This window comes from Aricia agestis, chromosome 20 (assembly GCF_905147365.1).
Source record: "Aricia agestis chromosome 20, ilAriAges1.1, whole genome shotgun sequence".
Lineage (NCBI taxonomy): Eukaryota > Metazoa > Arthropoda > Insecta > Lepidoptera > Lycaenidae > Aricia > Aricia agestis.
Genome location: NC_056425.1, coordinates 2,904,750 through 2,920,198, shown reverse-complemented (window position 1 = coordinate 2,920,198; position 15,449 = coordinate 2,904,750). Strand labels below are relative to the sequence as shown.

The following is a 15,449-nucleotide window of genomic DNA, read 5'->3' as shown; positions in this document are numbered from 1 at the left end:
TATCGCGCTCCGCGGTGGGAGACTTGAGATTGGTAAGACAGCAATACATTTTCAAATACCTATTTTCAATTTCTCTCGCCCCTGGTGTATCCTCTTAAGAGGTTAACAAAAAAGACGGTGACAGACAGACAGACAGACAGATGAGAAGTTTTCGCATGATTCTTTGTAGTAGGGTGTAGTTACCCCTATGGCTATGGCATAGGGAGAAATAGATAGACCGATAGACAAGTTTTCGTATAATACTTGGTGTGTAGTAGGGTGAACTTACCTGGCTGCCATAAGGGGAATATTACGGAAGTGTTACATACAAATTGTAGCTATACTCGTGATTTTCCACCCTGACGCACTCCGTCATTTGGGAACGCATTGTGCGAGACGCGTAGGAAGTCTTTTGTGTGTGATTGCTCTGATTAGAATCTAGTTCACAGGCTGTTACTTCTATTCAAAGGCGCACTAAGATTATACCTAAGCTGTAATGGCCGTATTAATGAACAAGACAGAATGAGAGAGGCCTAAGTAATCCATGTTGGTGGTTGGTCCTGGTTACGTGTTGGAAAAGCCATTTGACAGGAAATGACAGCAATATGGATGAGTTAGTCTTATCTTGATCTTCGTACGTCACAGTGCGTCTCAAAAGAAACCTATAATTCCTTTATCCTACTGCCACATTTGCCACAGTATATTTAGATGCAAAAACCGCTTGACCTCAATTGTTATGCCTTTTTGCTTTGGCTACACACACATTCTTGTTGCATATCGCGACCCTTATACAATGTTTCTTTCATCATAACTCACATCCATTGCTCTCTAATTACCACTTACCGTGACAACCGGCAGTCCCAAGCCCACGATGTACAGCATAATGTTGGTAACTGTCGAGTCCTTGTACGGGTGCTTGAGTGATTCATCGTCGCAGAAGAACCCTCGCTCGTACGGCGCGCCCCACAGGTAAAAGACCAGGATTAGGAAACCAACTGAAACAAGAAATATAGAGTTATGACTTATATTACAGAATATATGGTTTAAAAGTTCACGAAGCAACAGGTTACAGATTCCTATGGCAGCACGAAGCTAGTAACAAAACTTCATATTAAATTGGACTAGTGTCGGAAGTTCTGACAAATAAATAGTTACTATTAGTCAGGCATGGACTATCCATATTATAAGATATTATCCGACTCATTTCAGTGCCCTTTGCTACTCTGTTAAAGTAATGTAGAAAGGAAAATATACTAGGGAAGTAAGCACGTAACGAGCTATAATTAGATATAAATACACTAGAACTTTTTTTTATGTTTAACGTAATTCATATAATTTTTTCCGGGACAAAAACTACTGCACACAAATCTAATGTCCTTCCAGCTGTCTAAAAACGGGCTTTGGCCCACTACACATTCCCACCACTGTATCTCCTGTGTCGCCAGGATCGACAGCAGTATCTAACCACGAAAATCCTTTATATCAAGGAGGTTCCGGCTATCTAGTCTGAGACTTAGCACACATATTATGCCCCTGACGTTATATCAAAGAGTTTTTGTTTATGGGTAACTCTGTAGAAGAGCAATTTCGGAACATGATGCCTAAACCACCAGTTCAGGAACTAGCCCAGCGTGAAAGACCGGCTCAAAAAAAGGGTTTAAATGGATCTCAAATTAAAGATTTTAAATCTCATCATATCATTAAATACACCAAAGTCATTATGTTCACACTTAATCGTGCGGCTAGCGCCATCAGACAGGAATGTAAATTAGTGGCTGATCCCGTTCAGGCCAAATTAACTATTGTTTGAACAGAACTGACAGGGGACTGACAAAAAACACCAGGTACACACCGCGGAGTGAGAATCACTGGATGTGTTATAAAAAATTATCTTACTCTATGTAAACTGTAGAGCCTACTTATGTGTCATAATCTGTTAATTTATAAAATTAACATGAGCGTTTTTGGCAACCGACATTATATTCAGTAAGATTTTTGAAATTAACTTTCTAAGTTTTAATTTACAGGTTATAACAAGACAAATTAATGATGATACTGTACGCTTTGTTATGAAAAAATATTTAGCAACCCCCCTTTGCTTTTTATCAGGTATGTATGTTCATGGGTATGTCATTTGTTAAAATTCTTCTAATATAACATCAATAATTTTTAATCTTCATTCTTTGTTTAATGAAATGAAATAAAATATATCCAAATTGGTTGAAAACTAACACTTTTAGGACATATACATGAGACCTACCATGAACCACGTATATAATATTTTAATTTTTTATCAAAGATTGGTGTCGTTTCCAGCACAGATCTAACTCTACGTGGCGCCCCTCTGTTATGAATCCGGGGTTGAAATAACAAACACTTCTTTAAATAGGATTCTCTCCCTTCGATTGGGATCATCACCAGATGATCTGAGATATCGTTGACACTGATTACAGTTTACGTATCAGAACGATTGTTGTAATTTTTTAGAGTTATAAAATGAAAGGAGATAGACATCGAGAACCCGATATTATAGACGTTTTGTTTTTTCCGACTACGGCAAAGCCTAAATGAAAGGTTGTCGGGAGGAATTTCGGTAGTCTATCTAGACACGCGGTAGCGTGTCAAGCCAAGTTCCAGCATAATACAATTTTCAGACTGCACTTAGAGACTTTTAATGATTACTCAACATTAATAGTCCATACATCTTCTGTCAAACATTTCATCAAGTTTAAGTTAAGTAGTTAATAATTATTAAAGCGGTTATAAGTGCTAACATTAATTTCATAAATAAACCGTAAACTAAGCATCAACGGTTGCACCCATAACCCATAAACCGCCATGGTGACACACCACACAGACGTCCATTGAGATGAGTGAATCACCCACGAGCGATGACCTCTTGCGTAATGAGCCTAGATGTGGGGCAGACGCGGCCGAGGTAAAAACTTGATAGTAACCTAATTATCTTCTTTGCTTGCGTATTAGCTTGGTAGAACTTACGTAGTAGCTATTTAGAGCATTTAGTAGTCTGTGGTAAAACCTGGCTTATGATGGACAAATCAAACGTAACAAGCGATTACGAACATCAGTCCAGTCAGGTTAGTCATCCGTCACACTGGGTTATAACTGCTAGTGTAAGCTGCGCACACACCTGGGCATTATGAAACTCTGTCTGGAAAATGCGGATGACAATCAAGGCCACCTAACCCGAACGTGGAGAGATTCTTCATAAAAGAAAATAAACTATAGATAAACAAACCATTTACAAAATAATCTTACTCCAGTCAAGTTTAAGAAACCGGAACTCAGTCTTTTTCTGGCAAGCCTGGGTCTCTACAATAATTTATTGCCGAAAATTCGCTACTTTAAATGTCAGGAATGGCCACGATTAGGTAGAAGTACATCGTCATATCTATCTTTCATTCGGTCTGTGGTAACTAATGCGACTAATCTAGTAAATGGAGCAGTGGACAGGTTATGTACTCAAATTTTATTACAAGCTTTATAATTTATGTAAAGCTTGTAGAGTTAGGGCCTAATATTCGAAAAGCCGATTTTATCCGGTCAGACTGATCGCAGGCCGACCTAAAATGCCTTTAGCAGACCTAAAAGCTAGGTAAAGCATTTGGATGACTGCGTAGTCCAGTGGTTTGGAGCGTGGCTGATGAGATCGTGGATTCATTGCCGCGTTAAAAAAATATTGCTCCCAAAGGTTTGAACAACGCAGGCTGACCTAATGATCATGATGTGATAAGATTATAAGAAATACGATCCATGCGTCGAATGGGCATGTAAAAAGTCGGTCCTGCGCCTGCGGGGCTAAAATGGTCGCTTTGAAGAATCATAATATGATTCATTTTTCTAAAATTGCAAAATGCAACTCTGCTTGCAATTAATTTCTGTACTTTTGTACTAATTTGACATTTGTCAGTTTGACAGTTTTGACAATTCATTTGCTGAATTGGTCGAGAGGAATTGCTAAATGTGACCATTTTAGCCCCGCTGATCTCTCGCCAGTGTCGGTCATCCGTCACACTGGGTTAACAGAGTAAAGGAAAAAAGAGTCCTAGTGTAAGCTGCGCACACACCTGGGCATTATGAAATTCTGTCAGGAAAAGCGCTTCATAGTTCAAATGTAAAATTGACGTAAGACAGTAGGCATAAATTAAGTAAATAACCTTTTATCGCCAACATTGAATATAATTACTTAAATAATAATTATTTATTTCATTGCTACCGAGGCTTAATGTAAGAAATTATTTAATCTATAAACCGTATACAGCAAAGGAACCGACGCGCAATTAGCCGAACCGCGGTTAAACCTCGGTTAACCGATAAGAACTTCGTTTAACCGATAACGGCAACATCAAAGTGACGGTTAATCTTTGACTAATTGATTTCGTACATAACCGTAATCGATATTGGTATAAATTATAACCGTGAGATAAAGGTGAGTAGTGCTGAGTGCGATTTTAGTCGCTACTCACCGTGAGGAAATTAACTACAATTTTTTTTTATGAAATAAGGGGCAAACGAGCAAACGCGTCACCTGATGGAAAGCAACTTCAGTCGCCCATGGACACTCACAGCATCAGAAGAGCTGCAGGTGCGTTGCCGGCCTTTTAAGAGGGATTAGGGTAATAGGGGAGGGTAGGGAAGGGAAGGGAATAGGGGAAGGTAGGGATGGGAAAGGAATAGGGGAGGGTAGGGAAAGGAATAGGGTAGGGGATTGGTCCTCCGGTAAACTCACTCACTCGGCGAAACACAGCACAAGCGCTGTTTCACGCCGGCTTTCTGTGAGAACGTGGTATTTCTCCAGTCGAACCGGCCCATTTGTTCCGAAGCATGGCTCTCCCACGTATAAACGTTTCAGTCGCTACTCACCGTGAGGAAATTAACTACAATTATTGTATGTCAATGTCAATTTTTGAAAGCCCTTGTTTATATCGCATATAATAATAATAATATCTATGGACGCTTCACACCACGTCAGTCTGGCCCCGTGCTAAGAACCTGAATGACTTGTGTTACGAGTACCAGACAACGGAAATATATTTAATACTTTTATACTATACATAATATATTTTAAAAAAAATATTATATTATACACATATTTAATACACGTCCATGATCCAGGAACTTTGAAAAACTTTTTGTTCCGTCGGCGGGATTCGAAAACGCGACCCCCGGCTTGAGCTACCAACAGCCCACCAACTGAGCCACAGAGGTCGTCGATATTGATTCGTAGTTAACTACTTTACGGAGAACAGCACGCACTCAAGACTCGGCCTCTTCTCAGCTGGATCAAGTTTTGTTTTTTCCTCCAAGCTGTCAATCTGGAGAAAGCTACCCCTTAACTTTTTAACCTGTATGTCATAAAGTATTATGTTCGAAGTTTAAACATTCAGTATCGAATTTCTCGGAAGCCCTCTACTGTTTTTAATTCGATTATTTCGGTAGATGAGTCCGACACCCGAAAAAGTGTTACTGTTTTTATTACGATTTTTTTTCCGAAGGCAGGTCGTTGTAGTCCTGACGTCACTGCGACCCTTGAGGATCTACTGTGACTCCTTTGCATAAGAGTACCTACTGTCCCCAATCCAATGCTGTTCATAAATTGAACAGTGTGTTTGGAGTTGATGCCACGAATTTGCGTGGCTTGATAGAAAACACGTGACTTGATAGAAAATTCATAAGATTAAAACGCCTCCGTGGTCCAGTGGTTGAGAGTGTGGCTCTTGACTCGGAGGTCGTGGGTTCGATTCCTGCGTTGGAAACATGTTGGAAACATATTTCAAAGTTTGGTTAGGACAATGCAGGCTGATCACCTGATTGTCTGACTAGTAAGATGATCCATGCGTCGGATGGGCATGTAAAAAGCCGGTCCTGCGCCTGATCTCTCGCCAGTCGTGTCGGTCTTCCGTCCCACTAGGTTATGAGAAGTGAAAGGAAGGTGCTCTTGTGTACTGCGCACACACTTGGTCACTATAAAATTACTCCTGCGTAACTGGCCTGGTTCCAATGAAACCGGCCACCGTCACCGAAACCGGTGTGGGAGCTATTATTATTTTAAAAGATGGGGGGAGGTCAGACCACCTTGATTTTCCAAGCTCATGAACACGGAAAAGGCTCAGCAATTCATCCACTCTGATGTAATGATAAGAACTATTACGTAAAGGACTAAAATGGTGCGATCAAAACAACCGATAATATTTAAGCCAAGTTAAACAGTTACCCGTCTCTCTATTAACGACTCTACTCCATTAACATAAAGTCTAATTTAGTACCACACTAGCACGTGTGAGGTTTTCAGTACTTGCCCTTAGAGTCATTGACATTGAGTTACAGCGAGAAAGTTTAAAAAGCCCTTTTAGTATAGTGGTTTAGTAGATATGCGGTAATAGATGATAGATAGAAACGACGTTGAATTAACATTTGAATTCCGATTTTGATAATATTAATTGGATTAATATTTTAAAGGTGCAATGACATTAACGTTAAAATAACCATGTTGGATAGCCAATAAGTCCAATAACCGTATTAGTTGTTAAATAAAGACGTGAGTGAAAGAACCAGATAACTAATATTTTCCTGATCCTAAAGCCTCCATTTATGAAAAAACGGCAATTTTTTAATTGTTACTTACCTGCTCCTTCCACTAATATCTTCAAATATAACTTGAAACCCTTAATAATCGTCAAGGTGGTGTCATATTGAAATTGGGCCATGTTGGATAACCATGATTTCCGCCATGATTGCAAGTCAACTAACCCATCAATCGCCAAGCGGCAGCCGTCTGCCGCATAACAATTGGAAATCTATTGTGTCTGCGATACCCACGATGGAGGTGCTACCATGAAGATGAAGACTATAGCATCACAATCGACGACCATGATAGACGAATATGAACTTTGCACATCCATACTATACTTACTATACTAATATTATGAATGCGAAAGTGTGTCTGTCTGTCTGTTACCTCTTCATGCCCAAACCGCTGAACCGGTTTTGCTCAAATTTGGTTTGGTCCCGGGACAGGACATAGGATACTTTTTGTCCCGGAAAAATGTACGGTTCCCGCGTGACAAACGAATTTTGGCGCAACGAAGTTGCGGGCGACATTTAGTATTTTATAATCGCTTGTGAGTTGTGTTGGACAAACGTGAAGAGGCCGCATATAATTGGATACAAATTACAATCAACAATTGATTTCTTTTTTGTGCCCACATAAGACAAGGTTAATAACATTCGAATAGTCCAGTGTTTTTCAACCTCTTTACTAACATCTTTACTAACACACATTTTGCAAATAAAGTAATTGAATTGAATGGAAAAAAACTTTTTTTATGATGAAACCTCCTTCATATATCATGTATCATTGAATTGTATCGTTTTGTTTTAATCATATCGTTTTGTTTTAATTCTCATGCTTAACACATCAAATATTTAAAATAGTTGTTTACTGAAATTCTTCTTTCGACCTCCGGCGTTCCTCCTACAGAAGCTTCGCGAGTCGCGACCCACCAGGGGGTCACAACCCACAGGTTGAATAATACTGGAATAGTCAATAAACTATCAAATACTTCTTATCACCTTTTTTGTTCAATCTTAGAATAAATTGTCAGCTATCTAGCTTTTAGGTTAGATTTATAGTATACAATTTATTATAACTGTTCACAAAACCAAAAGGATACCTTGTCCATTGTATGACATCATTTTATATTTTGGCAGCAGTGGGCGCAAGACGTAGGTGGAATTTTGGCGAAAAAAAACTTATTATGATTTAGATTATGACTGTATTCCAACTGTTTCAAATAGATAACTAGAAGCGTTTAAGGCCGTGGTCCCAACATTTTTTTTTTCATACGGGCCACAAACATGTCTTGGCCAAACCTGACTATGATCTGTGTCCTGTTTCATTCGTCGAGCGTATCTTGAGAAAGGATACGATTGAGGAATGGGACAGGAGATACGAATTAGGTGGGACGGCCGGAGTCACGAAGCTCTTTTTCCCAAGCGCTGCTGCTGCATACAAGATAGTCAAAAAGATAGACATCACATATCACACCACACAGATTCTGACTGGACACGGCGGATTCGCCTTCTACTTGTACAGATTCAAGTTGAAGGAGGATCCGTCCTGCCTGTGTCAGCCAGGAGTTGAGGAGACGGTTCCTCACCTGTTATTCGAGTGTCCAATTTTTGCTAGCAATAGATATGATATTGAGCAAAGATTGGGCACATCGGTGACGGGTGAGAATCTGCCTGCCATCCTGGGGGGGAAAAAGAGGGATTTGTTTCTCTCTTTTTGCAAGAGAATAGTGTGTGATACTAATAAGAGAAATTCGAGTATGTTATTGTGATTCTTAAGCTGTGATAATAGGGTAGTTAAATGTTGTGCTGTATTTTTATTGTTTTTAATTTTGACATTTATAATTATTTTAATCAGAATGCTATTTATTTGAATTGTTAATCATTAATCGTTATTTATTTTAATTGGAATATTTTTATAAGTTTAATATTTGAATGTAATGTATTTAATATTTAATGTAAATTTATTGTTATGTTGCATACACAACCTAAATGTTAACAACAAGCCCTGACACCGTTAGGGGGGATGAGAAATTAATAATAAAAAAAAAAACATGTCTTGGCCTTGGTGTCACGGGCCACAACAAAAAATTTTTAGGGTAAAAATAATAACGTTCTTCAAAATTAACCATTTAAAAGTGGAAAAAATTGACGTCTTTCACGACGACTTTACATTATACAAAATTTAACTTCCATAGTCACAATTTGACATATTCATGGATGATGATGATGATGATTGTTTGTACACTCGCAACATGGTAATACGAGTGTAATGTAGCATCGGGAACAATAATGGCATCGTGTTGTGTCGGCTGCTGGCGATGGCGGCCCAAAACGACGATAGCCGCATCAATGGCCCCACTGTTAGTAGGGGTTATTACGTGTATAAACGATAGAGTTTGTAAGGCTCCATGTTTAATTTTCATTTGTTCATTGCCAAAGATGGTAAACTATAAAATATACTAGAGATCGCCCAATGGTCGAAATTCGACCTTAGTTTCTACGACATTGGGACTACTATCTATATTTTGTAAAAAATATTGACTTTATCATATTTTTTTCAACTCTTGTCTCTGGGACTCAACTGATCTCAGACTGGCCGTGTAAGCATTGTCTAATATTATCTAAGATTCAATAAAAAAAACTATAATCCATTTTCAATTTGTCACCTTGTTGTCAACAGACTTCAACCATAAATAAAAGAGTATAATTCGTATGTATAGGCTTTTCACTCAAAAATCTGTCATTTTTCCTAGTGTGTGTGTTGTAGTGTGTGTAATGTTTTTTTTTGTTAAAAAAATGTACCTATGATAAAAACAAAATTTCAAAATAATATTAGCTCGATGCACTCCTTCACCATATAAACTATAACTGTGCAAAATTTCATTCACCTACGTTTCCCCATTTTTCGTCAAAAAGGACGTATTAATATTTTTATTTTTTGTCACGTGTATTAATATTTTTCGTCACGTATTAATATATAGATTTCAGTGCTAATGCACGTAGCTGGAAAAGGCTTACACTGCTTACAGCGGGCAAGATTAACTCTTGTACAACGAAAAAAACACGTAGTTGCATAATCATAATGCTGCTTTTAATTTTTATCGAGTTATTGTGTATCGGAAAGCTTCACAATGGGCATTGTCCAAAAAAAATCACATGTACTTTTTATATTTTTTTTCGTTAAAATAGGGTATTTTAAGAATATAAATTAAATAATTTTGAAATTCATTGGCTAGTTTTTTCTCAATAAATTTTTAAAGTTTCGCTCTGACGTCATCATCGGCCACCAATTGACCTCTGCATATGTTTTTAATTTCCTTTCAATCTTATTTATAATGGCTGGTTCGTCAAATGCAAGTCCCATTATGTGAAAGCTGATACCAGAAGCTTACCAAAAGTTCGAAACGTAATGTTGGTCGAATTTATTGCTAATTTAACGCCATTGAAGGTCAAACAAAGGTTAAACGTATTTGTTCAAAAATATAAGTAACTAATGGGTATTTTTTTCGTTTATATACAGAAAAACGATCACTGACCTTATTCCTCGAAATGTTTTTGTAATGAGCAAAATTAAAAAAAAATGGACAATCCCCATTATGGTGGCCATCATCATGTTTACTTATCATGGCCGCGAGGGCCTTTCCATCAACAAAGTCGCAATTCCAGAGGAGTTATATATGTAGCTTAAGCTCGATAGCTTTTCAGTGCCTTAATTTAAAGTACCCAATTCTCGTACAATTTCAGTTCATTGTCAAAAAACTCTTTTTTTTTTAATTCAGAATAAATTTCGGCGAATGTTCTCTGAAAGTACATGATGCCTTTCACATTGTCAAAATTGTTTTAGTTTGTCTAAAAATCTAAGAAAATGTGTTTTGACGATAATGAGAATATTATTCGCTTATTGTCGCGAACTAGCCTTGTTAATATTGAATTAAAACAGAATAGAACTCCATCGGCGATGGTTATCAGTTATCCCTAAAGTTATCTCTCCGCTAGCTTAATTCCAATAGTTGATAGAGTCCGCTCTCTATCCTCACTCCCCACACGTAATACTCCCCCGTTGGACATTTAATGCAGTCGCTGCACATCGACCCCGCTCCTGCGAGCTCACTGGTAACATACAACATTATATTATTTGTATTGTGGAACAAAAATTAACCGAGAAGGTTAAACAAGAAACATGGTAATCAATCTGATGTTTTATTAAGGACATATAAAAAATAAGGAGTATGTTTTATTTAGTAAGTAAGATCTTGGCACTATAAGAGTTCATACTACAGAAAATCCTATTATTGCATGTAGTTTTTTCAAACAAGTGCCTGGTAAAAATGGTAAAACTTATGCAAAATTTAAAAAAGTCGGCCAAGTGCCAGTTGGACTCGCGAACGAAGGGTTCCGCTTCCGTACCATTATAGAGCAAAAATATGCAAAAATTGTTTTTTTTATATGGGGGCCCTTAATTATTTTATTTAAATTTTATTATTAATAATGTTAAAGCCCGTGTAGGCCAATTAATGTACAATACCCATCGTCATACTAGATAGCCCGAATTGGGCGCAAGCACAATATATAATATTCGTGTTTTTAGATAAGTGGCAAAACGATGCTGTATCACGTCGCCAGCAATAACGGCTGAGTTACTCTACCATACAATTTAAACTGTGTGTCAAGTTCCAACTTAACACTCAAACATATTCCACTGATTCTCATTACCCAACCTTAAAACAAGTCAACTTAGGTCTTAGGCGGACCAAGTGCGAGCAGGCGCCAGAGGAAATTAACATAAATTAAACAATGAGTGAAGCCTACGTATTGAGACCTCTATGTCAAAGACGTAAGGCTCAGAATCATAGAAACAAGGGTAAAATAACTTAGAATGTAGTGGCTAAGCATCTTGTGGGGACACAAAGGCTGTGTTCACAATAGTCTAAACTGACTGACAGCTACTGAGCGCCTTACGAAGTTTACTGTGTTTTCAATTTCCATACATACTTATTCTTATTTCCTTTCAAACCTATGACCTAACCAACAATATGTCACATTATTCTAGTGTACTAGTGAGTCTACACATTCGACGGGTATCAGTCAGTTTAGTGTTTGCCTATGATGGACAAATACAGCGACCACAAACGTGTTAGCGTATCCATACTTATACTTAATTACTAATATATGTGAAAGCGCGTCTGCTGTCTGTCTGTCTGTTACCTCTTCACGCCCAAACCACTGAACCGATTTTACTGGGTATGGAGATACTTTGAGTCCCGGGAAAGGACATAGGATACTTTTTACCTCTGAAAAATGTAGGGTTTCCGCGCGATAAATGAAATTTAGCGTCATCTAGTAACTTATAAGTTGCCGATGTTTGGCACCGATTGTACAATCATGGAAGAGGCATCCCAGAAAAAACCCGACGTGAAGAGGCGCGTAAGTTTTAAATATTGCCTTCTTTATACACATAGACTACAAGACTCAGCCAAGTTTGGAAAAACAACACACACAACTAAAACAACAACTTTGGTAAAGTTACCAGCGGCTTTTAGGAACTATTTGACCAGCAAACCTTTAAGAAGAGAGTGTGCTCCTTTTTAAAAGAACGACCTTGCGACTCTATTACAAAAAGTATCAAACTGTTCAAAAAAAGAACTCATTTTGTATACGACTGTAGCACAATCAATTCAGTATACAACGCCTACCCACTCTTAAAAGAATGCAAATAAATAATCCTCATTTATTCGCGAGGACAATGCATTGTGCTCTGACATTTAAAAAGGACCAGTCACTGATATAATACAACGCCATCAGTCATAACTCATAACACCTCAAAACAAAATAAAACACTAATGACCAAAAAAGAAAGAAAAGATCACAGGAAGCCGATTTCTTTTGACGATCAGGAAAATATTTTCAGCACACACTAAAAATATATATTCGTGTATTTGGAATTGCGCAAAGGAGCGACCAACCGCGGCAAGAACCGCGCTGAAACGACGACGACATTATTTTTTCTGCATTTTGGTGAATAATTTCTAATGCGCGTTTGTTTGCGAATTTTGCGATAGGACTAAAATTTTTTAACATAATAGCTTCAAAATGCAATTGTTGAAGGAGCACAGTAGTACTAAATTATTATTATTATGTTATAGTTAGATAATACATTAATTAAGAAATAACCCATGTCGACATGCTTAGATGGTTTCTAGACGCAGTATCTGGACTAATACATAAGTTTACTAATACTACACAAATACAATATCCATACTTCCATACTAATATTATAAATGCGAAAGTGTGTATGTCTGTCTGTCCGTCCGTCTGTCTGTCTGTGTCTGTCTGTCTGTCTGTTACCTCTTCAAGTCCAAACTGCTGAACCGATTTTGCTGAAATTTGGCATGGAGATACTTTGACTCCCGGGAAAGGACATAGGATACATTTGTCCCGGAAAATATACGGTTTCCACGTGGTAAACGAGTTTTGGCGCAACGGAGTTGCGGGCGTCATCTTGTTGTGAATAAATAATTTTAACTCGCACAAAAATCGCTCGTTTGCGCCGCTCCCAATATGACGCACCTTTGTATTTCTTCAATCGCGAAATATTTTGACGACAGCGGACATTTGTCAGATCTGTCACTTTAATGTGCATACGCCTTAAGCGCTTCCAAAATATTTATTCTGTCAGTAATAATGAAGATGGAATGTGAATTTAATGTTCTTAACTTCTTCGTTATGGCAATCATGGTTATCCATCATGACCCAACGTTCAGAATGGCCTTTTTGTTTTTTAACCGACTTCAAAAAAGTAGGTTATCAATTCGACCCGTATGTATGTAATATTTCCAGAACTGACCAGTTTTCGTAAATCGTATAATATAATATGTTATTCTACAGGGTGTAACAAAAATAAGTGATAATACTTTAGGGTGTGTACGTGTTCCTTGTAGAGAGTTAACTGTGAAAGTAGCAGCTCTGAAAGACGAAAAAAATTTTTCACTTTTGTATGGGCAAGGGCCCGAGCGTCACGAGTTTCCCCATACAAAAGTGAAAAAAATTTTTGGTCTTTCAGCGCTGCTACTTTCACAGTGAACTCTCTACAAGGAACACGTACACACCCTAAAGTATTATCACTTATTTTTGTTACACCCTGTATATCAGCGTCTGAACAAATGTGCCCAATAATATGATATGTATGTTTTATGTTTGTGTTCGCATATCTCCGGAACTACAAGTCCGAGTTGAGTGATTCTTTTTTTAGTTGTAGTAGGGCGATTCCGCTAGAGACGACCCTCAACACGAATTTTTAAAGTATAGCATTTGTTAAATTTTTTTATTGAATTATAAATAAAAAGATGTATATTTACTAGCAAAAGAACTTTTATGAGTAAAAATTGTAATTTGAATGATTTAGAGCATTTTGAAGTGATATCATCTAACGGCGCGAGAAAAACTGCTTATGCCACACATGATCATTTTTAATCTAAATCACTAGCTCGAAGTTGAATTTCATTACATAATATTGACTGTTATAATATAAGTTTCTATTTCGTTGCAAAAAAAACAACAATTTTGAAATAGTTTTCAAACATTATTAAAGGAAAATTGCCGTGGTTGCACCCGCGATAAAAAAGGTACAAAAGTTTAGTTTTCTCGCTAAAATATGTTGTTAATAATTTAAAACTTTGTGAAAGTAAGGAGAAATGTGGGAGAAATTAGAATTAATCATTGTAACAAACTATTTTATTATTTTTAATAAAAAAACAGAACCTTTAAAGTGGTTGCGCCCGCGATCGAAGCAGTACAATTGGAAATGCAATATATTATTTTTTGACTATTCTAGTGATTTTCGTCTTATTTCATATTATTAAGGTAAACAATAACGTTAGATTATATTTGTTATTATTTTACATGTAATTACAATATTTATAAAAAATTGAATGGAGTCACATCGTGTTTTATATTTTTCGAAATATTTCATGTATTACTTAACAGATGTTTCAAAATGATGATTTATATTCTTTTATTTTTAAATATTTTAGAAGAAATGCTACAAATGACAGGAAACATCATAAATATTTAATATTTTTCTTTGAAAAAATATTTTTACTTAAAATTCGCCCATATTCTTTTAAATTATAAATATTAATTTTGAATTAAAGGTGTGCTATAGTTCGGTTTTATAACAATACATCGAAAAAGGTTTGCGTAAGTTACATTATTTAATTGTTTTTAGTGATTTAGATGATTTCTTTTCTCAGATCGATAAATGACTGATAATTAAAAAATAATGAAATTTTAAATAGTATTATTACAATTTACTAATAATATTATGTATTGCATATCAAAAATGTAGAAATTAGTCGCAGACTTATGAATAAATTCGATTTCTTTAGACTCGTTGCACCCGCGATATTCTAATGTTGCACCCGCGATCAGGAAAATTGTTAATAATTCCTAGTACTAATTACTTAAATTAATTGTATCTAGTTAAATCATTTCTTTGTCTTATACACTTTTGAAATATGGGTTAATAAATTACTAAAAGTTCCACAATTAGCAGTATTCTCAAATGAACTCGTCCGAGTTCTTAATAGAGGACCAATTTGGTTGCACCCGCGATAGCACTTCAAACATGTTTTGTGGCTTTTCTTAGATTTAATTTTAGTTTTCATTTACAATTTATGATTGAACTAGTTAAAATGTATCCCTTCAAAAGATAATTTATTAATAAATGTGATTTATTTTGTCAGTAGGACGCTTTAAGTGCGTCAAAATGTTGCACCCGCGATAATGGAATCGCCCAGTAGGTATTGTTCAACTTAGGGAATACTGCAAGTTTCATCAAAATCGGTACAATTTTGAAGTCGGTTTTATCTTTCTAAATA

General features: G+C 36.7%; 1 protein-coding gene across 1 annotated transcript in view; it reads right to left on the bottom strand.

Moving 5' to 3' along the window:
- LOC121737392 (putative phosphatidate phosphatase) overlaps window positions 1-15,449 on the bottom strand; it is a 78,144-nt gene that overhangs the window by 57,576 nt on the left and 5,119 nt on the right. The window contains exons 2-4 of the mRNA XM_042129066.1: window positions 10,139-10,145; window positions 6,328-6,334; window positions 823-974 (exon numbers count right to left, since the gene is read on the bottom strand). Of these exons, the coding sequence (XP_041985000.1) occupies window positions 823-974; window positions 6,328-6,334; window positions 10,139-10,145 (166 nt within the window). The remainder of the gene's footprint in view (window positions 1-822; window positions 975-6,327; window positions 6,335-10,138; window positions 10,146-15,449) is intronic.